This window comes from Anolis sagrei, chromosome 5 (assembly GCF_037176765.1).
Source record: "Anolis sagrei isolate rAnoSag1 chromosome 5, rAnoSag1.mat, whole genome shotgun sequence".
NCBI lineage: Eukaryota > Metazoa > Chordata > Lepidosauria > Squamata > Dactyloidae > Anolis > Anolis sagrei.
The window spans coordinates 146,183,629-146,209,784 of NC_090025.1; the positions used below are offsets into that span (position 1 = coordinate 146,183,629).

General features: G+C 41.0%; 3 protein-coding genes across 5 annotated transcripts in view; 1 reads left to right on the forward strand and 2 right to left on the reverse strand.

Annotated features, from left to right (window-relative positions):
- Nucleotides 1-3,502, reverse strand: part of CAPS2 (calcyphosine 2) — a 41,868-nt gene extending 38,366 nt beyond the window's left edge. For all 3 annotated transcript variants that reach the window (XM_060777440.2, XM_067469099.1, XM_060777439.2), the window contains exon 1: nt 3,372-3,502. The gene's annotated coding sequence lies outside the window, so the exon portion shown is untranslated. The remainder of the gene's footprint in view (nt 1-3,371) is intronic.
- Nucleotides 3,503-6,660: 3,158 nt separating this feature from the next.
- On the reverse strand, nt 6,661-14,145 carry CCDC107 (coiled-coil domain containing 107). Its single transcript, XM_060777438.2, has 6 exons — nt 13,911-14,145; nt 11,656-11,861; nt 10,654-10,720; nt 9,542-9,632; nt 8,197-8,306; nt 6,661-7,141 (listed from the first exon to the last, which is right to left on the reverse strand). Exons 1-6 carry the CDS (start codon nt 14,071-14,073, stop codon nt 6,867-6,869), a joined length of 912 nt encoding a protein of 303 aa, XP_060633421.2. The 5' UTR covers nt 14,074-14,145; the 3' UTR covers nt 6,661-6,866.
- Nucleotides 14,146-17,068: 2,923 nt separating this feature from the next.
- Nucleotides 17,069-25,728, forward strand: LOC132775379 (GLIPR1-like protein 1). Its single transcript, XM_060776132.2, has 6 exons — nt 17,069-17,317; nt 20,550-20,795; nt 22,539-22,642; nt 24,046-24,134; nt 25,465-25,494; nt 25,586-25,728. The coding sequence occupies exons 1-6, from the start codon at nt 17,135-17,137 to the stop codon at nt 25,693-25,695; spliced, it is 762 nt and encodes a 253-aa protein (XP_060632115.2). The 5' UTR covers nt 17,069-17,134; the 3' UTR covers nt 25,696-25,728.
- The last annotated feature ends 428 nt before the right edge of the window (nt 25,729-26,156 follow it).

Genomic DNA, 26,156 nt, shown 5'->3' on the forward strand with positions numbered 1-26,156 from the left:
AGATTTCATTTCACTTTCTGTCTCTATGATAATTGGATTGTGAAAAAATTGGCTTGTTGTGGAAACAAGGATTGATGAGAAGGCTTCAGTGGAGGCATCTTCTCCCCATAATATCTCTCTCAGAAGTGAATTTTCCTTGCAAGGGGTCTATTCCTCACTTCCTGTTGTCTCACCCCTGTTCTTAACTATGAGTTGTTTGTAAATCGGATGTTTGTAACTGTCTGTACTCCAAACTTGTCCTCAGGGACTGCCTGTACTCCGAAATTGTCCTCACGAGCAGCTGAGTCAGGGACACTTTTATTTTCTGATGGTCAAGTGGCTACAAACTTTGTTTCATGCAAAACATGATTTTAAAATACTGTGTATATGATAATTTCTAAGCTATGTGTACTATAAGATGTATAAACAACACAGATTTATTGTTTAGATTAGGGTCCCATCTCCATGGTACTTGGGTAGGCAAATACAGGTGTTCCAAAATCCAAAACATTTCTGCTCCCAAGCATTTCAAATAAGGGATTTATTTATTTTGTCGTTTCAGGAGTGACTTGAGAAACTGCAAGTCGCTTCTGATATGAGAGAATTGGCCGTCTGCAAGGACATTGCCCAGGGGACACCCAGATGATTTGATGTTTTTATCATCCTTGTGGGAGGCTTCTCTCATGTCCCCGCATGAGGAGCTGGAGCTGACAGAGGGAGCTCATCCACCTCTCCCCAGATTTGAACCTGCGACCTGTCAGTCTTCAGTCCTGCCGGCACAGGGGTTTAACCTACTATGCCACCGGGGGCTCCATAGATATGGGATACCCAACCAGTATCTGTAGCTTTAGTAAAGGTAAAGGTAAAGGTTTCCCCTTGACATTAAGTCTAGCCATGTCCGACTCTGGGGGGTGGTGCTCATCTCCATTTCTAAGCCGAAGAGCCAGCGTTGTCTGTAGTTACTTCCAAGGTCATGTGGTCATTAACTTCCTGCCGAAGCAGTACCTATTGATCTATTTACTAGGCCTGTCGGTTTTGTTTCGTTAATTCGTTTTTCGTTTTTTAATCGTTATTTTTTTAATATCCGACGCGATATCAAAACATATTTTTAAACCCGGAAGGGTTTAAAAATATCGAAGCAGCAGCCCCATGTATTTTACGAGCTTCAGCTCGTGTCGTTAATGGCATGGAGGCTGCTGCTGAGTGGTGCTGCAGTGCTGGAGCCTGGGAGCCAATCCGGCGCTCCCAAGCACCCCAGCGTGGCAGAAGCCGGATGGCGCGCGGAGGCCGCTTGTGAGCGCGCGCGCGCCATCCAATGGGCTCCGGCTCCTGCGCCCCCCTCCTCCTCCTCCTCCTCCTCCCAGCTGGGAGGAGGAGGAGGAGGAGGAGGGGGGCGCAGAAGCCGGAGCCCATTGGATGGCGCGCGCGCGCTCACAAGCGGCCTCCGCGCGCCATCCGGCTCTGGCTCCTGCGCCCCCCTCCTCCTCCTCTTTAGTGCAGTTCACGGTTGAGAAATCTCCCCCTAAGATTCCCACGGGGTGGCACGGGGGGGGGGGTGTTGCCCAGGCAACCCCACTGAGTTGGTCGCGGGTGGAAGTGGGAAGCGCTTATCTGCCAAGCCCACCCGTCCCCGGAGCAGCCAGCTGCATTCACTCCGGCGCCGCGGCTGTCATGCTGCCACTGCTCTTCTTCCTTTTCCCGGTCCCTTTCTCCGCCTGACTGGCCTCGCGACTAGCAAACCAGCGTGCCCCGCAAGGACACCTCACTTCCTGCCTGGGCTTCCCAGGGTCCTCTGTTTTGTAGTTCTTTGGGCGCCTTTGCTGCAGCCACGTGGGCGGATGGGTGTCCCCGTTTGCAGCATGAGTGAAGGCGCCCAGAGTGCATCTACACCACATATGGCATACTTGGGGCCCTCCAGGCGCGCTCACAAGCGGCCTCCGCGCGCCATCCGGCTTGTGTAACTTTTCAGGGCTGTATGACCATGTTCCAGAAGCATTCTCTCCTGACATTTTGCCCACATCTATGGCAGGCATCCTCAGAGGTCTGTTGGAAACTAGGCAAATGGTGAGTTATATATCATCTAATACTATGGAATGTCCAGGGTGGGAGAAAGCCATTCAATGCTAATCATTACTGCAACATTCACACTTAGCCTGTTTGATCAAGAAATTTTTTTTTTCTAAAATGTTTTGTAAAATATTTACGAAAATTCGTAAATAACAAAACATTTTTTTGGAAAGTTTTGTAAATATTTTTAATATCGAAACAAAAAAACACCCCAATTAAGAATCGAATTTAGAAACAAATTTTTTCTTGATCAAACAGGCCTACTATTTACATTTGCATGTTTTCGAACTGCAGAAGGCAGTAGGTGGGCCTAACAGTGGGAGCTCACCTTGCTTCCTGGATTCGAACCACAGGCCCTTTGGTCAGCAAGTTCAGCAGCTCGCGGTTTAACCCGCCGCACCACCGGAGACTCCTGGTGTACCTACCTACCCTTTTATGTTTTAGTTTTAGTTTTAGTAGTAAAGGTTTTCCCCTGACATTAAATCCAGTCGTGTCCGACTCTGGAGCATGGTGCTCATCTCCATTTCTAAGCCGAAGAGCCGGCGTTGTCCTTAGACACTTCCAAGGTCATGTGGCCGGCATGACTGCATGGAACACCATTACCTTCCCACCGGAGTGGTACCTATTCATCTACTCACATGTTATGCTGCTCTAGGAAAAGTGGTTCCCAAATTTTGGTCTTCCAGGTGGCTTGAGCTGCATCTACTCCAGGCATGGGCCAACTTCGGCCCTCCAGGCGTTTTGGACTTCAACTCCCACAACTCCTTACAGCCTACCAGCTGTTAGGAACTGTGGGGGTTGAAGTCCAAAACACCTGGAGAGCCGAAGTTGGCCCATGCCTGATCTACACTGTAGAGTTAATGAGTTTTGACAGCACTTCAGCTGCCATAGCTCAATGCTGTGGAATTCTGGGAAGTGTAGTTTTGCAATGTCTCCTATAACCTTCTCTGTCCAAGAGTGGTGGCGCCTCATCAAACTACAACTCCTGAAATTACACAGCATTGGGCCTCCCGCCGAACTACATTCATTGTACAGTGTAAGACTACACCTCCCAGAATCCCTGACTCTAGGTTAAACTGGCTGGGAGTTCTGGGAACTGAGGTCAAAAAGTTTGGCAAACACGGTTTTAGCAAAACTAGGTAAAGGCACATACAAAATGAAGGCGCCTGCGTGCCCGTCCTTGTCGAGTGAAGAAAACCTGCTTCGTTCACTCAAAAAAATCCCTCCATTTGCCTTGGTTTTCTAGCCTCGCCCACCACTCAGCCCCCGCCCCCACCCCTCCGTTTTGTTTTGTAAATTCAGGTAAAATGGGACGCAGGACCCACCGTGGAAAGGCTGGGCGAAAACAGAAGTGGCGCTGAGCAGCTCAGGCGAGGCGTAAAGGCCCCTCTTTGCCTAGGCCTCAAAGCGCCGCAGCCTGCAACTCTGGTTGCCTAGGCGACCAGCAAACAAGATGGCGGATCCTCCCCAAACACGCCCTCTCCCCTCGCTTGATTTGGAGACGCTCTCGGCTCCTTTTTGTCCCTTTTATCCGGGAAGAAAGCACTCAACTAAGGGCCCTTCCAGGCAGGCCCTATATCCCAGGATCTGATCCCAGGTTTTCCGCTTTAAACTGGATTACATGAGTCCTTACTGCCAGATAATCTGGGATAAACAGAAAACCTGGGATCAGATCCTGGGATATAGGACCTGCTTGGAAGGGCTCTAAGCACTAACATTAAGATCACCTGCTCTCGATCCTGCCTGCATCACAAATACATTTGGCAGGGAGAGAGACAGGGCCTTCTCAGTGGTGGCCCCTAGGTTATGGAGTGCCCTTCCCAGAGACATTAGATCTGCCCCTTCTTTGCTAACATTTCATAGGAAGGTTAAGACCTGGTTGTTTGAGCAGGCATTCGAAAAGGCAGTGTAACAAATATTGGAACATGGAACGACAGGATGAGATCGGATCTTTATTTTAACTAAGAGACACAATGAGTTATTGACTTTGTGATGATTGTATATTGAGACCATGATTTTAATTGTTTTATGATGTTTAAGCATTGAATGTTTTGCTACTGTAAACCACTTCGAGTCACACAAGGGCTGAGAAAAGCGGTATATAAATGGAGTAAATAAATAACAGTCTTCTTCATTTTCTGGCCCAACTTTCCTGCGATGATTGTTGCTTGGTCTTGTTTTTGTTGCAAAGGAAGGTATTTCACCCCTTGGGGCACACGCTGCCTCATGCTCATGTTTTTCATCGCTCTCCTGGCACATCCTTAGGTGCATGCAATTTGACACTGTTTTAACTGTCATGGTGCAATGCTATGGATTATAATAATAATTTTATTTCTTACCCACCTCTCCTCATCGCTTGAGGCGGGTTACAACATTGCAAGGGATTTGTAGTTTTAAAAGATTTTGAGCCTTCTCTGTACAAAAGTGCTGGTGCCATAGCAAACTACAAATCCCTTGATGCCATAGTACTAAGCCATAGCAGTTAAAACTGGTATCAAAATACACTCTTTCTACAGCAATGGTTCCCAACCTTTTTTTGACCAGGGACTACTTTGACTAGGGTCCACTCTCCAACATTAGTGCCTTCCCGCTGGTCAACTTTAGATTTGTTTTGGTTATTTGGGGTGCTGATTCAGAAAATTGCATTGGAAAGACCATGTCAGCTCTAGTTTCTGATTCAGAACATATGCCATCCATTAGTCACCATCTGCTCGCTCACAGAAAACCATATTTAATCAACCTTGGCACTATAAGAGAGTTTTGCGAAACCAGTCATTCTCATTGCAATGGTGTAGTAACGGTGAGGTCACTGACCATATTTTAGTTCTTGCACACCACGTGTTGGAAACCTCTGTTCTACAGTGTAGATTAACCTCTGTCTCAAGAAGTACATTGATTAACTGTATGTAATATCACCAAGCTTCTCTTGTTATATCTTCATTATACAATGGCTTAAAACTACAAGAAAGGAGATTCTATCTGAACATTAGGAAGAACTTCCTGACGGCGAGAGCCGTTCATCAGTGGAACTCTCTGCCCCGGAGTGCGTTGGAGGCTCCTTCTTTGGAAGCTTTTAAACAGAGGCTGGATGGCCATCTGTAGGGGGTGCTTTGAATGTAATTTTCCTGCTTCTTGGCAGGGGGTTGGACTGGATGGCCCATGAGGTCTCTTCCAACTCTACGATTCTATCTATATAAATAAAAATGTAATGTTAGTTCGTGCTACCATCAGAACTCAAAAACCACTGGGGGAATTGACACCAAATTTGGACACAAGACACCTAACAGTCCAATTTATGTCCTCCACTCAAAAACATTGATTTTGTCATTTGGGAATTGTCGTTGCTGGGATTTATAGTTTACCTCCAATCAAAGAGCATTCTGAACTCCACCAATGATGGAATTGGGCCAAACTTACACAGAACCCCCATGACCAACAGAAAATACTTAAGGCCATCCAGTCCAACTCTCTTCACCAGGGGAAGAAAATGTAATCAGAGCCCTCCTGACAAAGAGCCATCCAGTCATAAATATAGATAGATAGATGTGATTCTCTCTCACACACACAGATATAGTATCATAGATTTGAAAGAGACCCTTAAAGAAGGACTATGATATGTTGCATATTCCAGAGTAGGCAAACCAGACACTCTCCACATCAACACTGACAAAGAAACAACAAGAAATATTGTTTAAAGGAATTACATATATTAGAAACCAACGCTTTCTCATTACTTTATTTTCCAGATCACCAGACTGGGCCACAGCAATGCGTGGCAGGGGACAGCTAGTATAGAATATATAGAAAGCTTTAGCAAAATCTTTTCACAGAATCATAGAGTAATAAGAGTTGGTAGATTCCTCTTGAGCTATTTAGTCCAACCCCCTGCCATGCAAGAAAAGCACAATGAAAGCACCCCTGACAGATGGCCATCCAGCCTCTTTCTAAAAGCTTCCAAGGAAGCTTCCACCACAATGCAGAGATGCTGAGAGTTCCACTGTTGAACAGCTCACACGGTCAGGAAGATTTTCCAAGGGCCCTTCCACACTGCCATATAAAATCCAGATTATCTGCTTTGAACTGGATTATATGGCAGTGTAGACTCAGATAATCCAGTTCAAAGCAGACGATCTGGATTATATGGTAGTGTAGAAGGGGTCTTAATGTTCACATGGAATCTCCTTTCCTGTCATTTGAGCCCATTGCTTAGGGTCCTAGTTTTAAGGGCAGCAGAAAACAAGCCTGCTCCCTCTTCCTTAAGGCATCTTTTCACATATTTATACATGGCTAGCATGTCCCCCATCAACCTTCTCTTCTACAGGCTTAAAATACCCAATTCTTTAAGACGCTCCTCATAGGGCTTGTTTTCCAGAGCTTTGAACATTTGAGTCACCCTCCTCCTTTAGTCGCCCTTCCCTTTTCTACAGGTGTTCGTTCTGCTGAAACGAACAGCAGAAACAAGAAACACATCTGCACTATGTCAATATACATCCGAACTAACTACCAGTACTATCCATTCAGAATACCATTTGGTATTTGTTCCATGTTATTTCAATACAAACCAATGGCTAGAGTCATTTTACTGTGAGAGAAAACAAAAAGGCTTACTACATATTTTGTTGCCATTCCTCAACTTTAATCACTGTAAAAATATGATAAAACTTGACAGCATATAGGATTTTCAGCATAATATAAATAAATAGAAAAGTTTCATAAATATCTCATTTCAAAGCATATTACAGTAAATGTGTACCTATTACAGGATAATTTAAAAGTGCATAATAAGATGTGCAATAATTCATCACTGACTTCTATCTGTTTTATTCATTTCTAATACGGCGTCTTAATCCAATGTCTGCTGAATCTAGATTAGCTACTTCAGCAGCTTCCATCTTCTTTGGTTCCTCCATTAGATTAAGTAAGAACTCATGATCGAAGTGTTCATGCTCTTCTTCATCACCATGTTCCTCAGAGTCATCAAATAGCACTTCATGCTCACATTTTTCATCACTCTCCTCACTCATCTCTGTCTCAGGAGGTTCATCGAATGATTGAATAAGATCTTCAAGCTTCTCTTGGCATGTATGGCTAATATCTTGATTTTCAAAGAAACAAGTAACATTTCAAATTACTGGTGAGTTTAACGCCTTTACAACAATTAAAATAAATGCTGTCCTCAAATTACATGCACATATAATGCCTTAATTATAAGTAATTATGTACTGCATTAATATGCCCGATTGACTTCCACATTTAATCATAAACCAGGTTCCTTTTGTTAGGCAAGATCAAACAAATGTATAGATCATGTACAGAAAATAGAGTGAAAAGATAAAGCAGAAGCAAAAATCTTCTTAATTCTAACAGGGTAAATCAAAACCTATACATAATAAAATTAGTATGCATCATCCCTTTCTATTAAAATGAAGGAAGGTCACCATATTAGAACAATATATGTGAGAATGGTGAAATTAATAACCCAATCAGAAGGCATAGAACGGGTTAAGATTAGAAAACTGCACTATACCAGCAAAATGTCACCTCACATTAAGACCATAAAAAACATATGTAGCATTTTTGGGGATCTAAGAGTGTATTTACACTGCAAAAAAATATAATTTGATACAATTTTAATTGCCATGGAATCATGGGAGCTTTTTTCGTGTCAGAAGCAGCATGAGAAACTGCAAGGTGCTTCTGGTGTGAGAGGATTAGCCGTCTGCAAGTATGTTGCCCAGGGAATGCCCGGATGTTTTACCATTCTGTGGGAGGTTTCTCTCATGTCACCGCATGGGAAACTGGAGCTGACAGACGGGAGCTAACCTTGTCTCACAAATTCGAACCACCAACCGCACAGGGTTTAACCCACTGTGCCACTGCAACTCCATTATGGAAGCTGTAGTCCTATAATGCTTTTCTTTAAAGAGAAGACAAAAAGCATTATGGAAGCTGTAGTTCTAGAATGCTTCCTGTCTTCTCTGTCAAAAAAAGTGCTAGTTCCTCACCAAATGGCAACTCACAAGATTCCATAGCACTGAGCCATTGCAGTTAGTGTAGCGTCAAACTGCAATAATTCTAAAGTATAGATGCACCCCAAGTTATCAAATGGAGTTTTTCTTACAAACTGTAAAATGGCAAATAAATAATTACCTTGTGGTTTCATTGCTGACTTGTCCAATCCACTTTCTTTCATCAACTTCCTAATAGACTCAAGTTGTACCATAATTTCATCTTTCTGTTCAGAGGCCAAGGCATTAATACTGAAAAGCCAGAAAAGAATGACTTGACAATTGAGTAAGTGGTAGCAAAAGGACTGAACTTATGTATCCCACCCAAATAAAGATTTTGGCGTTGGGCTACAATTCTGGACATAGGGTTCAAATCCCTACTAGGCCATGGGAACTCACTGAGTGACATTCTCTCAGGGTCAGAGGAAGAGAAAAACAAAGCCCTCGGAACAATTGTTGCTAAGAAATTGCCAAGGATTGCCATAAGTTGGGAACACAACAAGAAGTATAATGCTAATTGAGTTTGGGGTTCATATTCCACCCTCCCCACCTAAACACAACATGAAAAAGAAAATGATAATGTTTCTATTTTTAACACTAACATAATTCAAACAACAGTTTATGAAGCTGGCTTCTTTTTATTAACTTCTCTGGCCAACTACTCTCTGATGCTTGAACAACTATTCCCACCACCCTCAGAAGGTACAAGATCCTGTGACTTTGTTGGAAAACAACTCCCATCCGCCGCAGCTAGTATTGCAATGTAAAGAAAGATGGGAGTGGGAGCTGAAAAACATCTAGCTGTCAAACACAAATCATCTCACTCTGAAAACTCTCAACATTACATTCTTATCACAGCTGAGCCAGTCAATGAATCACTACAGTAATATCTTGAAAACATGAAGTTCAAATTGACAGATCTGATTAAAATTAAAAGTACTGTCAATCTGCAAACATGGAGATCTGATTTCAAGGAGCAAAAACTGGTCATTGTGAAGGAGCTAACACTACTATCTTGGTAATATGGGTAATGATACAGTTTCACTGTCCGCGATGCAGTCAGAGGAAGTTGGGTACACCAATGAAATTCAGTCCAACTTCTAGCCAGATGCATTGGATCAAGACTGTGACATGCCCATCAAAATGTTATTTTCCAATTTGCTTAGCCATCACTATGTTATGTATTTTAGCCAGATCATTAAGAAGTGACATTTCTGTTCAGCTCAAAACAATTTATTTATTTGCAATATTTCTATCCCGCCTTCCTCAAGCCCATAGGCGACTCAAGGCGGCTTACAACTCGGCAAACATTTGATGCCGCAGTCATATACAGTATAAAATTTAAAACATTTAAACAAATTTATAAGATCACACAATAAAAACAATTAAAAACATATAAAGTACAGAAATATAATTTTTGAATGCCTAATAGAATTCAAAAGCATATTATTAAAGCAAAATGTTATGGTTTACCCTGATTTACTTACCAGCTCGAAAGTGGATCTAACTGAGTTAACAAAGAATTCAGCATTTTCTCTGTTTGAGCTAGATGTTGCTCCAGCTCCAAAAGCTGATGTTCTACAAGTGAGAACAAACACTTACTAAATGAGTCTAGTGGTTTTGTTAACAACATGCATGCACATTTCCAAAAATAGTGACTATTTTTGTGACAAACATGTAAAGAAGAAATTTTGTAACTCGATGGGATTTAAAGCATTCTATTAACTAGGCCTCATGAAAGTTTTATATTGTTCAGGTTAAAGATGCATTAAGTTACACAATTAAGTAAAAGAATTTTCAAAAGCCTTCTTTTCTAGGAGGGTAAGGAAACAAATAATGTATTGCAAGATTTCATATACAAGACAGATTTGTATGGAAATCAAATATACATCAAGTTTCATTTCCAGCATGGTTGTTCTCCTAAAACTTCCAGTCTCCAAACAGACTGGGTAATGCCTACACATTTTCCTAGAAATAGTTTTATGAGGAAGCTTTGGTAAAAAGATCAATAAGATGTGGGCAGAATGCATTTCTCATAAAATTGTAGAATATTCTTACAATACAACCCCCATGTGCAATCCACAAAACACGGTATATTATACACTTTTAAAAACCAATTTAGTTTAATAAGCCCAATGTGATCAAATAGATAAACATACCGTTCAAATCTAATTTGGCAATCATTTTTCAAGAATTTAAAAAGAATTACCTTCAACTAATTATTCTTAGAACTGAGGAATATTTAACGTTACATTCAGTTTACTTCATTTTGACCAGACTCTTCAATAATCCGTCTTGTATATGGTGGTAAAATGGCAGGATATTTCTATGAATAAGTAGAGGTGTCAAACAGCTCATTGTCAAAGCATGCAATCAAACTATGATGTGTTTAGTTAACTACACATTCCCATTTCAATCACAGAATAAGTTATGGTTATCAACTTTGGAAGAAGTCAAGGCCTGAAGCTGTTTTACCATGCTTTGGCTTGTTCCAAACTGGCAATTAAAACTTCCCAGTTCAGATAAAATGAAAAGCATGTTAAACCCTCTTCATTTCATCACAAATTACATAAAAGGATAAGCAAAAGAATTACACTACCTGTTTCTTTTGTTTTATCTTCTGTGTTTTTCTCTTTATTTGTTAATTTTTCTTCTTGAGCTTTCATCTGCAATTGGTAAAATACATTTCTCTATAAAATGTATCAACAAATCTTACACTGTTTTAAAAATTGCAATCTAATGATTAAAGCCCCAAGACACAATTAAGCAAGTAATATCACTTAATGTTAGAAGCAAACTGTAATGGTAAGTTTTTTGTGGTGTAGAAGCCTACCTCTGTTCTTTCCATGTTATCACTTCTGAGTATTGTTTTTAATTTAATGACTGTTATGATAATTTGGTTATAATTAATTGCTATTGTTTTAACTCTATATGTATTTATGGTTTTATACTGTGTTATTGATTTATGGATTCGAATTGCTGCCTTTGTTAGCCGCTCTGTCCCCGTTCTCCCCCCCACCCCAGGGTTGAGAAGGGTGGGGTAAAAATGCTGTAAATAAATAAACAAATAATACTACTAATCCTGTATTATCAGGTAGCAAAGCCATCTACTTCAATAACTAAAGTATACTTATATCAAGCTACGCATTACACCCTCCGACAAAGTGCCGTTTATGAGCTGTCTTATTCCAACTAACCAGTTAAGATTGATTACAGTTTAGGGTGCAGACATACTAAACCACAGACAATCTACAAAAGAAGCCTTTCACATCATGGTCAAGGTGAACAAGGGAAAGAGTACACAAGTCTAAAACTTGCTGTGGTTAATCCTTCTTAAGAAAGAGACCTTTGTCTTGCCTAATTCAGTTAGAAACAAGATGTAATTTAATAACACTTTTCATGCTGCAAGATGAAAAAGTCCATCTGAAATAACTGTATAGAAAAAACTGCTAATATCCAAAATAACAAAGAGAAGGGAAACTAGCCTTCTCACTTGGCACGTCATATATGAAACCACATTTACATAGAAGCACACTGCAGAATCAATTCCAGTTGCATTAAAACCTATTGCCTAATGGCCCTCTGGTTCCTTAATGACTACCTTTAAGAACTTGTACACAGCAAACACTCCCACACCAAGAGCATATAAAGGCATGAGCGTTAAAGCAAAATCTTTGCCATTTCCTCTGCTCCGTTCAGTCTTTATCTCCTTCTCCATTGCGTTCCTCATTTGTTGAATGCTCTGATACATTTTAGTGTCAGAATTTTCTGAATTCATTTGTGACTGGAGAAGTCTCTCAGGTCTACCTACAAAACAAATAGAATATTGCAAGTTCAGTCCAACTGAAAGTTCAGTACAACACATCAATTCGTATCATTTGAGATTGAGTATTTTTTTTTGTATAGACTTGGACTTGCTTGAGATTTCTCAGATAGGTATAGGAAAAAGTACTTTTGCTGTATTTTAGATGTAGTTGGAGTGCAATTGCTTAAATCCCAGTTCCTGCAGGAAGATCAGAAGGCTGAAGCACAAAAATAATTTTCAGCAACTAATTACAAACCCTGGCTTATTTATCATATTTCTTGAATTATAAGATGCATCCTAATTTCACTACCAAGAACCAAAATACCCAAGATACAGCTGTGATTCTAAGATGCACTTCATTTTTAGATAAGCATATATATAGGAGGAAAACATGGGTCTTAGAATTGAAAAAATGCAGTTGTATTGGATTTGATTTAACATATTTGAGTGTTGGGCTACAACTCTGGAGACCAAGGTTCAAATCATAGCTCTGTCACGAAAATCAACAAGCTGATCCTGGTCAAGTCATATTATCTCAGAAAATCCCTGTGGTAGGTTCCCCTTTGGGTCTCCACAAGTCAGAAACGACATGAAGATAGACAAAGAGAATAGAATATTGCAAGTTCAGTGTACACCATTAGGTGCTGTATAGCATGCGTAAAACTATGTAATAACATTTGAGAATTTTTTTGTTCCTGGTCTGAAAGTGTTATTTCCTGTTTAATTGTGCTCCAGAAACATCATTTTTTGTGGCTGCCACAAACTATGTCTAATTGGTTGAGTGTCTATGAGATATTCATTTAAAAACTATAACAAAACGTGCTGCAAAAACAGTTTAATAAACATTTTCCTTGTTTTTATGACAGAACCAATTAGGACATTACATTTATAGCCCAGGAACAAAAATCACATTACATTGTGTAATCTATGGGTGCATCTACACTACAGAATTAATGTAGTCTGACACCACTTTAACTGCCATGGCACAATGCTATTGAGTTATGGCAACAGTAGGTTGGCATGAGCACTCTTTGGCAGAAAGAGACCTCATGGGCCATCCAGTCCAACCCCTTCCAAGAAACAGGAAATTTGCATTCAAAGCACCCCCAACATATGGCCATCCAGCCTCTGTTTAATAGCCTCCAAAAAAGGAGCCTCCCAACACAATCTGGGACAGAGAGTTCCACTGCTGAACGGCTTTCAGTCAGGAAGTTCTTCCTAATGTTCAGATGGAATCTCCTTTCCAGTAGTTTGAAGCCATTGTTCTACGTCCTAGTCTCCAGGACAGCAGAAAACAAGCTTGCCCCCTCCTTCCTATGACTTCCTCTCATATTTATACACAGCTATCATGTCTCCTCTCAGCCTTCTCTTCTGAGGGCTAAACATGCCCAGCTCTTTAAGCCACTTCTCATAGGACTTGTTCCCCAGACCCTTGAGCATTTTAGTCGCCCTCCTCTGGACACATTCCAGCATGTCAACATCTCCCTTAAACTGTGGTGCCCATAATTGGACAGAGTATCCCAGGTGTGGTCTAACCAAGGCAGAACAGAGGGTAACATGACTTCCCTGGATCTAGGCACTAAACTCCTATTGATGCAGGCCAAAATGCCATTGACTTTTTTTGATGCCGCATCACATTGATGGCTCATGTTTCACTTGTTGTCCATGAGCCAACAATATGATGGCTGTAGATCCAATAAAACGATAACTCCCATATTCTAAAGCACTGAGCCATTGTAGTTAAAGTGGTGTCAGCCTGCATTAAATATAGATGAGGCCTGGGCAAACTTCGGCCCTCCAGGAGTTTTGGACTTCAACTCCCACAATCCCTAACAGTCTACCGGCTGTTAGGAATTGTGGGAGATGAAGTCCAAACAGTTTGCCCTGGCCATCATGATCTACCCTCTGATTTTTGCATTCGCGTCTGCATTTACAAAAAGGTTTGGGGGCGAAGAAAGGTGAACCGATAAAGAAGTCGAAGAAGCTGATTTGCAGCTCAGGCAACTCCCAAGATACATCGAGCCATCTCATCCCGATGGGAAACACGTTACCGTAGCGGTGCTGATGCGGTTCGTGACGGCTGGGGGAGGCCTTGGCCCCGCGGTTAGCCCTCCCGGCCCCGCCGAACATCCGGGGCATCACCACGAAGGCACACAGCACCAGCACCACCGAGACCGCCACCTGCTGCACCGCCGACAGCCCCAGCGCCGCCATTGTGGAAACGCCTCGCCCTGCAAATGCTGAAACAGGAAGAAGCCTCCGCAAGGAGGAAGCAGGACAGAGAACCATAGACTTGTGACAGGAACGTTCTTCTCCGGCTGCCCCTCTGTTTCTGCTTTCTCCTGACAACGCCCCCTGGTGGGCTCTGGGGGTGCACATTCCACACTGTAGAATTAATACCATTTGACATCACTTGAACTGCCATGGGTTGAACTGCCATTATAGTTTGGCAAGGTACTACTTGGGCAGAGAAGGCTAAAGACTATGATAGCATGTAGCCATAACAGTTAATGTGGCATCAAACTGCATTAATTGTGCAGTGTAGATGCACCCTAAGAAACCACTGTGTAATTCTTGGGTGCCAAGTATTTTGAATGTCGGATTTTATTCAGATTTTGGAACATCTTTATTTACATATACATGCACATACACAACAGATCTGAGATCCAAATTTTAACATGAATTCACTTATGTTTGATAGAGACATGGAGGATCAAAATTTAGGAAACACTCAACTAAAAACAATAGGTGCAAGGCTGATGCCCCTTCCATACAGCCCAATGGTAAAGGTTTTCCCCTGACATGAAGTCGTGTCTGACTCTGCGGTGTGGTGCTCATCTCCATTTCTAAGCCGAATAGCCGGTGTTGTCCATAGACACCTCCAAGGTCATGTGGCCGGCATGACTGCATGGAGCGCCGTTACCTTCCCACCGGAGCAGTACCTATTGATCTACTCACATTTGCATGTTTTCAAGCTGCTAAGTTGGCAGGAGCTGGGGCTAATAGCAGAAGCTTACGTGGCTCCCCAGATTCAAACCTGCAACCTTTCGGTCAACAAGCTCAGCGCTTTAACCCACTGCACCACCGGGGGCTCTCCATACAGCCCTATATCCCAGAATATCAAGGCAGAAAATGCCACATTGTCTGAGTGTGGACTCAGATAACCCAGTTCAAAGCAGATATTGTGGGATTTTCTCCTTGTTATTCTGGGTTATAAGGCTGTGTGGAAGGGCCCTGAGAATCCCTTATCCAAAATATTTAGGATCAGAAGTGTCTTGAATGTTTTCCCTCTTAGATTTTGGAATATCTGCATTTGCCTTCACAGATGAATAAGGAGATATCATGGAGATGGGACCCAAGCCAAATATAAATCCATTCATGTTGCATATACACTTTATTATACACATATTATTTTATTTATTGCATTTCTATACTGCTTTTCTCACCCCTGGGGGACTCCAAGCAGTTTACAACATGATTAAATGACAAAATTCAATGCCTCACATATATGTAAAAACATATCACATATCTAAAAATAGCATATAACTGTGGATTAAAACCATTAAAACTATAAAGCATCAGAAATAGACATTGACATAAAACATTAAACATTGCACAAATCCCGAGATTATCATTTAACTACTTCATTATTGCTTGCCCTGTCTCACATTTCCACCAATCGCACTTGCGAGTACAATGGGACCAAGAGCAGGACCTTCCCAGCCGATCTTAGTGCTCTAGCTCACTCATAAAAGGAGATGCGTTCGGACAGATAAGCTGGACCAGAACTGTTTAGGGATTTATAGGCTAAAGCCAGTACTTGGAATTGTGTTCGGTAGCAGACTGGCAGCCAGTGGAGCTGACGCAGTTGGTGGGGGGGGGGGGTGTATGCTCCCTGTATGCCATTCCAGTAAGCAAACTGGCTTCCATCCGTTGAACTGCTTGAAGCTTCCAAATAGTCTTCAAAGTCAACCCCACATAGTGCATGTTGCAGTAGTCTATTTGATATATAACGAGAGCGTTAACCACCGTGGCCAAGTCTGACTCCTCAAGGTACGGGCGCAGCTGGCACACAAGTTTTAATTGTACGAATGCTCCCTTGGCCACCGCCGAAACCTGCGGTTCCAGGCTCAGCAATGAGTCCAGAAGAACTCCCAAACTGCAAACCTGTGTCTTCAAGGGGAGTGTAACCCTGTCCAACACAGGCTGTAACCCTATATACCCTGTTGGGCCTTACAATTGACCAAGAGTCTGTCTGGATTCAGTTTCAACTTGTTCACTCTCATCCAGACCATCACAGATGCCAAGCACCGATTCAGGAAATTACAGCCTTTGACAATACATAGCACTTTTAATCCTTTCATGCATGAAACAAAGTTTGTTTATATTGAACTGTCAGCAAAGATGTCTCTATCTCAGCAGCTCTTGTGGACTATTTTGAAATTCAGGTTAAGAGATCATTGGCATGTATCATTAATGGTTTTTAGGGACATTTCTTCAATACCCAATGCACTCCCAAACGGAAGTTGTCTCTGGAATGGGGTACTCCAGAAGATTCACAAACCCAAGAGCACATCTACACTGTAGAACGGATGCACTGGTTCTTTGGTGAGTTACCAGCCCTCTTTGGCAGAGAACTTTGTGAAGCTAAAACTCCCACGACTCCATAGCATTAAGCCATGGCAGTGAAAATGGTGTCAAACTGCATTATTCCTACAGTGTAGGAATAATGAGTGAAGGAAGATAGATGCTTTTGAACTGTGGTGTTGGAGGAAAGTTCTGAGAGTGCCTTGGACCACGAGAAGATCCAACCAGTCCATAATTCAGGAAATAAAACTCGACTGCTATTGGAGACAAAGTTGAAGTACTTTGACCACAGCATGAGGAGACAAGAAAACTTAGAGAAGACAATGATGCTGGGGAAAATGGAAGGAAAAAGGAAGAGGGGCCGACCAAGGGCAAGATGGATGGATGGGATCCTTGAAGTGACTGGCTTGACCTTGAAGGAGCTGGGGGTAGTGACGGCCGACAGGGAGCTCTGGCGTGGGCTGGTCCATAAGGTCACGAAGTGAACAACACACACACACACACACACATATATATATGCGCGAAGTGGAACAATCCACTCAATGGTGAGGGAAATTTTAGCGAAGCAGAAAAAACCATTCGCTCATTTGAGGGTGGCCCCCTGTCGGATTTAGGGGTGCGACTACTGGAGGGGAACTGTTGGTTGCGTGCGCAGCTCGGCGGTTTCTTTTAGGGAGCTGCTGCTGCAATGGGGAAGGCCTGGCGCTGGCTTCTTCTGGGGGTTTTCGCCACCTCCATTACTTTGGGAGCAAGCCAGGAGTTCGCCCCTTACCCCGACATCAACAACAAGGCCTTTATCAAAGAGTATGTCGACGCACATAACACATTCCGGAGAGGAGTCAAGCCCAGCGCTACCAACATGCTGTACATGGTGTGTGTGTGTCCTTGGAGAAAAGGCGGGAAAGTGAAACTCGTCATGAGGATCTGAAGAAAAGGCCTCTCGCCTCACAACTGGGTCCTTCCACACACCACTATATCCCAGAATGTCAAAGCAGAAAATCCCACATCTGAGTATGGAGTCAGATAACACAGTTCAAAGCAGATATTGTGGGATTCTCTGCCTTGATATTCTGGTATATAGGGGTGTGTTGAAGGGATGTGTGGTATCCTTCGAGTTGTGGTTTCACAAGGTCTTTAGCCTTTTCTGCCAAAGAGGGTTGTTGCCCCATCAAGTTACAACTCTCAGGTTTCCATAGCCTTGAGCCAGGCCAGTTGAAGTGATGCCAGACTATCTTAATTCTCCAGTGTAGCTGCAACAGACATACCAACCGGGGGGGGGGGGGGGGGCTTCCACACAGCTATATAACCTAGAACAGTGGTTCTCAACCTGGGGTCCCCAGATGTTTTAGGCCTACAACTCCCAGAAATCCCAGCCAGTTTACCAGCTGTTAGGATTTCTGGGAGTTGAAGGCCAAAAACATCTGGGGACCCCAGGTTGAGAACCACTGACCTAGAAGATCAAGGTAGAAAATCACACAATATCTGCTTTGAACCGGTTTATCTGAGTCCACACTGACATATTCTCCTTCAAAGCAGATAGTATGGGATTTTATTCAGCTGTGTGGAAGGGACCCAGGAGTCAAAGGCTTGTTCACAAGTGTTGTGGTGTTACAATACCCGTGGTTTGCTTCTGATACTATAAATAAAGTGTTCTGATTCTACTGTAACTGCCATGCCAGAATCCTATGGAGTGCTGTAATTTGTAGATTGGTGAGGCATCAGAACTCTTGATGAGAGTATTTAGGGTGCACCTACAGAGGTCCCTTCCACACAGCTGATTATATGGCAGTATGGGCTATGGGACCTTCCACACAGCCTATAAGCCAAACAATGAAGGCAGAAAATCCCACAATATCTGCTTTGAACTGAGTTATCTTAGGGCTCTTCTACACAGCCCTATATCCCAGAATATCAAGGCAGAAAATCCCACATCAGAGCGTGGACTCCGATAACCCAGTTCAAAGCAGATATTGTGGAATTTTCTGCCTTGATATTCTGGGATATAGGGCTGTGTTGAAGGGCCCTGAATCCACACTGACTTACATCCTAATTCAAAGCAGAAAATGTGGAATTTTGTTTAGCTGTGTGGAAGGGCCTTCCACACAGTCATACAACCCAGAATATTAAGGCAAGTAGTCCATAATATCTGCTTTGAACTGGGTTAAAAGTCGCCTCAAGTCCCTTTTGGGAGAAGGGGCAGGATACAAAGTTTATTATTATTTATTTCTTGGGTCCACACTGCCATATAACAGTTCAAAGTGTTAGAGAGATAATTTATTATTTATTTATTTGAAACATTTATATTTTAGCCTTCTCACCCCAAAGGGGACATAAAACAAATACAAATATACACAAACATTAAAATCAGTCATATCTACTTTAAAATTAGCTGTTTTAAACCATCTCGAGACATCACGCTGGCTCCGGTCAGCGGAGTAGGTTCACTATTGTTGCATCATTGCACTGCCCCAAAGGCTTGGTCCCACAGCCATGTCTTTACAATCTTTCTGAAGGACAGGAGGGAGGGGGCTGATCTAATCTCGCCAGGAAGGGAGTTCCATAATGGGGGGGGGGGGGATTACTGAGAAGGCCCTGTCTCTCGTCCCACCAAACGCGCTTCTGACAATGGCGGGATCAAGAGCATGGCCTCCCCAGAAGACATTAGTCTTTACGGTGGTTCATAAAGATAGATGCGTTCAGACATAATGTGGGATTTTATACAGCTGTGTGGAAGGGAACCTAGAGTGTCTCACTGCTGATTCTCTAGTTGTAATCTCTCAATTTGAGGGAGCTTTCCTATTTAATACAGTGTCCTTTTTTGATAGCATCTGTGTACTGCAATCTGAGGGTCATTTTGGGGAGTCCTCGTCCCAAAAGGGGGAGATTTTTCAGTTGAAAACACATAAGTATTTTAAGTTGGATAATGAAAGGTCTGTGTACCAAGTTGAGTCCAGATTCATCAAGCCATGTAGGAGCCTTTGTGAAACAAACTTCCACACAGCCATACCTCTCTCTCACACACACACACACACACTGGTATTACAGTGTTCCCTCGCTACTTCGCGGTTCACTTATTGCGGACTTGCTGTTTCATAGATTTCAAAAAATATTAATTTAAAATATATATCATGGTATTTTCGCTGGTTTGTTGGGCTTGACCGTTGCCGCAGCTCTCCAAAGCACTTTCTCTCCTCAGTCTTTCCCTCTCTCCAGCCGCGAAGGGCCTTTCCTTCCTTTCCTTTCCTTTATTTTAAGTTTATAAAGATTTCAAATAGCGTATAACTACAAAAATAATGTATAAATACTAAAATAAATAGAGCATCCCTACATTGCGTTTTTTCACTTATTGTGGGAGGTCCTGGAACCTAACCCCAGCAATAAGTGACGGAACACTTTCTCGGGCTCCTTCTACATGGCCACATAAAATCCAGATGATCTGCTGAAGGTTCACTTAGGCCACTTCTACACTGTTATATAGTCCAGATCATCAAAGCAGGTAATCTAGATAATCTGCTTTGAACTGGATTATATGAATCTACACTGCTATATAATCCTGTTCAAAGTAGGTAATCTGGATTTTATATGGCAGTGTAGAAGGACCTCAGTGAACACTTCCAACCTCAAGACCTTTTGCCCATGGGCGACTCAGAGCCCTTCTACATTGCCAGATAATCCAGAATATCAAGTCAGACAATCCACATTATCTAAGGCCCCTTCCACACAACTGAATAAAATCCCACATTATCTGCTTTGAACTGGGTTATATGGCAGTGTGGACTTTGATAACCCAGTTCAAAGCAGATATTGCGAATTATCTGCCTTGATATTCTGGGTTATATGGCTGTGTGGAAGGGCCCTAAGTCCAATATGCCATATATTCCAGTTCAAAGCAGTTAATGTGAGATTTTATTCAGCTGTGTAGAAGGGACCTCATCTCTCCTAGTCGTTATTAAGATATTTGTTTAAGCTTGATATAAAAGGTAACAAAATAAAACTGTTATATTTTGACAAATGAATTGATAAAATTATACTGTATATCAAGAGTATTTACTGCACATAGAACATTTACTAAATATGATGTTTGTTTGTTTTTTAATTTGCAGTCATTTGATTTAGCTTTAGCTAGAATAGCTAAAGCTTATGCAAAGAAATGTATTTGGGACCACAATAATAATGATATGATCCACCCAGATCCCAAATTTCAGCCTTTTGGAGAAAATTTGTGGATGGGAAGTGCTAGCACACAACCTTTTAATGTTACTGCTGCCATTGAATTATTTTACTCAGAGACAAAATACTACGATTTAAGTGCCCACAAATGTACAGGTGTATGTGGTCATTATACTCAGGTGAGTTTTATCCTTCCCTGTTCACACAGAAAATTTTGAAGCATAGCAGTATTTTGAGGGGAAATTTAAATTATGAAGTTGATGTTATAGTGCAGTGGTTCTCAACCTATGGGTCCCCAGAGGTTTTGGCCTTCAACTCCCAGAAATCCTAACAGTTGGTAAACTGGCTGGGATTTCTGAGAGTTGTAGGCCAAAACACTTGGAGGCCCACTGTTATTTCATTATTTATTTATTATTTATTATTTATTTCATTAGTACAGTACTCTGTCGTCTCACATTTTAGAAGCTGATTGCTTGCAACATGCATTCACATTGAAAGCAATTGCTAAATTTCAGAAAGAAAACAACAGTTGCTATTCTAAAGGAATTTTGTGAATGCAGATGACAAACTTCTACATATTAAATCTCTATGCTACAAATAGGAGATTATTACAAAGTATTGCGGAAGATATGCACAACTGCAGAATAAGGGGGAAACAGATTTTGTACAAAACATCCAAGACCTCTACACTGCCCTATATCCCAGCATCTGATACAAGATTATCAGATTTAATAATAACAACTACTACTACTTTATTTGTATCCCGCCACCATCTCCCAAAAAGGACTCGGGGTGGCTTACAGAACAGCCATAAAACACAGGTAAAAATGACATCTTATTACATTTTTAAAAGTACATTTAAACTGGGTTATATAAATTTCCAGATAATCTGGGAATAAGAAAATAATCTAGGATCAGATACTGGGATATGAGGTTAATGTGGAAGCGGCCTAAAACTACTTTGAGGCTCCTTTTACATTGCCATATAATCCAGATTATCAAATCACATAATCCACATCTGCTTTGAACTGGATTATATGAGTCTACACTGCCATATAATCCAATTCAAACAGATAATCTGAATTTTATACAGCTGTGTAGAATGGGCTCCATGACCCTACACACAGTCATATAACCCAGAATAGCAAAGCAGATAACCCACAATATCTGCTTTCAACCAGATTATCTGAGTCCACACTGCCATATAATCTAGTTTAATGTAGATTTTATACAGCTATGTGGAAGAGGCCTCGGACCCTTTCTACACAGCTGTATAAAATTCAGGTTACCTACTTTGAAGTGGATTCTCTGACTGTGGACTCAAATAATCCAGTTCAAAGGAGATAATGTGGAATATCTGCCTTGATATTCTCGTTTTTATGGCCAGGTAGAACCACCCTCAGTGTCCTTGTGGAGCGAAAGAGAGGGGTAAAAATAATCATAATAAGACGAGGTTACTAATTTCAGTGTGACTAGATGAGGAAATGTGTAGCCAGATATATAAGAGCCCATTATATTTATTTTGGGTTTGCCTGAATGTCAGCATAAGGATGATTTTATAACAATTTTTAAAGCTAAATCTCAAAGCATATCTGTTGCCTGTTATTACTTCTTATACAGATTTCTTACCTGGAATAAAAAAAATTGTTCAAGTTCTGCTTTTTCATATTTCACTCCATTTTAGCTGCTAGGCATTTTAGCTATATTTCTCAGCAGGAGGAACAGGAAATGCTTTAAATAAATTACTCCTACCTTTTAGGGAAAGGGATAATAAAATATATAAGCAGACATCTCCCTCTGCCCATTTGGATGTGTGTGTCCCAATGATATAAAATGAGTGACACTGTGAGAAACTAAATTTTAGAAATGCTATTTTTAACAAAGCTTTTATATTTGATGTGTCATAAAGCCTTTTTTTCTAGGTTGTTTGGGCTTCTTCTTATAAAGTTGGCTGTGCTGCTACTTTCTGCCGTAAACTCAAAAGGGATGAGAATATGGGACTTCTAGTGTGTGATTATGCTCCAGCGTAAGTTAAAAAGATGTAAAGTTGCATTCAGACTTGGTTACTCACAGAGGAAGTACAGTATTCTAACATCATGGCTTTTAAAAACTTAATTGGAATCACATGTGTATTATTGTTAAAATGAAGTATACTCAGAAAACCAACTGCAATATTTTTCTCACCATTACTGTGTTTTACAATTTATTCTGACCCCTTGGGGCATTTTGGACCAAAGAGAGGTCTTTTTGTGAAGGAAGGCAAATGGAGGTCAATTTGCTTGTGATGTAAAATGGGTGATCTTTGCAATGTTCAGCGCAATCCTCACCCGAAACTTCGCTGCACTGATGTCACCCTGAAACCTGGGAGACTGGACCTTTCCACACAGCTGAATAAAACCCCACATTTTCTGTTTTGAACTGGAATATATGGCAGTGTGGACTCAGATAATCTAGGGCCCTTCCACACAGTCCAATATCCCAGAATAACAAGGCAGAAAATTCCACATTATCTGCTTTGAACTAGAATATATAGCAGTGTGGACTCAGATAACCCAGTTCAAAGCAGAGATTGTGGGATTTTTTTATTTTTATTTTTTGCTTTGATATTCTGGGATATAGGGCTGTATGGAAGGGCCCCCAGTTCAAAGCAGATATTTCAGAGCAGATATTTCAGATTTTCTGCCTTGATATTCTGGATTATATGGTTGTATGGAGGGGACCTAGTTACCCATGTTTACATCTTTTTTTCATGTACCCAAGTCATAACATTGGCCTAGCCTACATGTTATGTTTCTTTGGATGTTGAGAAAACTGACATTCTAAACAGATCACACCAGAACTTTTTGCTTATTTATCTGAAAAGAATTTTCTAGAGTCATCATTATCCAGATGGGTTAACACATGATTATTGAAATAATCTAAATATTTTGACACTTTGATTATTGAAATGCAGGTGTTACTGCAGCCAGCTGATCTTGCATGGAAAGGTTCTACGTGAGTAAACATTGTGATGTGTGGTAAAATACATGACTCCACATTATAGACCAGGCATGGGCAAACTTCTGTGGGTGTTGAAGTCCAAAACACCTGGAGTATCAAAATTTGCCCATGCCTGTTATAGATCATTTTCCTATGGGAAATTATTTTCAAGGGGTTAAACAACTTCAGTACCTGTAATGTCTGTACAGTGAGAACTATATTTCATATATGTAGGGCAGCCAAATATAGTATGTACATATATTTAGTGATAAATAAGCCAACCATTGGATGCATAGTGTCCTGACAGGACTAGCCAAGAAACTAATCTTTGTACAATTGCTCATACTTGCTGTGCCCTTTTAAACATATTTGCAGTTGCTTGTAATTTCAATTGCAGTTTAATTTTTATGTACTGAATACCTTACTGTTGTCTAAAAATTTGTTCTTTAGGGGCAACTATAAAGGAGTCCGCCCTTACAAAGCAGGGAATCCATGTAGTGAGTGCCAAGCAAAAGACACATGTGAAAATAATCTATGTAGTAAGTATTGAACTGGACAAAACAAACATTAATAAAACATATATAATTATCTGATCAAAGTCACTTTCTGAATTCCATCCTATTTATATAGCAGCTCTAACCATTATCTTGTTAATGTGGGATCCTGTCATCCACTTTATCTCCTTCACAGAGAAGATTAAAAAATCATGTTCATTTACACGCAACTTCCACCCACATCCCACTTTTTCTTTACTGATACTGTTCATTACTCCTTCAGCTTTCTCCCTCTATTCTGTCATCTTCTGAAAATTTAAAGTCTCTCTATATTTCTTTTAAATAAGTGGACAACATGGAGAGACTATTGTGAGATGAAAAGGGTTGTGTTCTACCTCAGTCCTGATGTAGTATCTTTTGATAGACCCTTCTTATTCCTTCTGGAAGTTTTTGCAAAAGCACTGAGTGACAGCCTGGAGTTCGGTGATTGTTGCTGGACCAACAGGCCTGAGCAGGGTGCGGCCTGACTGGGCAGCAAGGACTCTGCTGCTGCCACGGAGGCAGTCCAGATATCGAATACTGTAAACACCATGACAGAATTGAGCTGGTTTGAATCAATAATGCTGGTTTGAATCAGCCCAGCAATAAGGGGAGGGATCAAAGGATACATCAACACCCTTCTGATATAATACCCCAACGTTTTAACCAGGACCCAAGTGCAAACAGCTCCTCTACTAACATATTGTCTTCAGATGTGATAAGCAGACATGTAGAGCGGTCTTGTGACTGTTAGTCCCTGTGTAACCAATCTATGGACTTAAGTTTGACTTCCACCTGGCTTTTATGCAGTATTTGAGCCAGGGATATCTGGACCGCTCTTCCCGAAGTCCATCTGCCTCTGTTCATCAAAGAGTCTGAGACTTTCACCACCAAATTGGTCATTCGCAGAAGATGCTGAGACTGGCGTGAAATGTCTAAAGATTGTATAACAGACTCTGATGTTACATTTTTGATTGGCCTCTGTAGTTCTAAGGCCTCCGTCTCCAATTTAGGTCTCCCTTGTCTCCTTCAATAAGAGGGAAGCTCCCCACCCACCCTCAAAAACCTCGGCAACCAGATGATACAAAAAAAATAAGAGTTTTAGACAATTAGAATAACTAATTTAATTACCCAATTTTGTTATTCATACCCATTTGAAATCCTAAGAGACTGAGGAGAATGAGATTACTTTAACTTTCCATCCCATTATATATTACGGATCCTAGAATTTAATAGAAATGCCCCCTCATTCTTTGTCATGTTTTGCCTTAAAAGTAGAATTTAATACTTGCAAACCTTTGCTTCATTTATTATAGTTATTTTTCATTTTTACTAGGAAATCTACAACGTGATCAGGAAAATACCAGTATGTACTTCTATTCCATTTTATATTTTATGTTTGTTTATTTCAAAAATAAAATTTATATCTAATAAAATTGTCTTCCATTTTAATACAGGCTATGCAAACTGGTATCCGCCATCAAAAGGTTTTAAAGCCTTCGTTAATGTTTATAGCATTTGTAGCTGTTTATTTCTTAAAACTCTATTATTCTGGATAAAATTTTGAAAAAAATCTTTCCTGTTCATGTAGCTTATAAAAAAATTCCTATGATTTCTGTTTTTTCAGAGTAAATTGATATCGTTTCATTGTTCTTATGATACTTAAACTTCTCTCTTGTAATAAAAAGGCATGTCCTACATTAAGAAAATGTTTAGTATTTTTAAGTGAAGTAGATACTATTACAAAATAAAACAAGTTGTTACTATTTAACATTGTTAATAATTATGTGGCAGGAGAGACAGTTCATCATCTTCAAAACAAGTTTGTCATAGTTCACAGGCTGTAACTAATAAATGCTTTTGCCATTTATTTCATACTTGATAACTGCAATTTATTTCATACTTGATAACTGTAGTCTCACATGCCTCCTTCCAAGAGTTGGGAAAATATTTAAAAGGATGACAGATCCCAGAATTCCCCAGCCAGCAAGGGATGCTGCCTGATGGGGTTTTAAGAGTTTCAGTTTG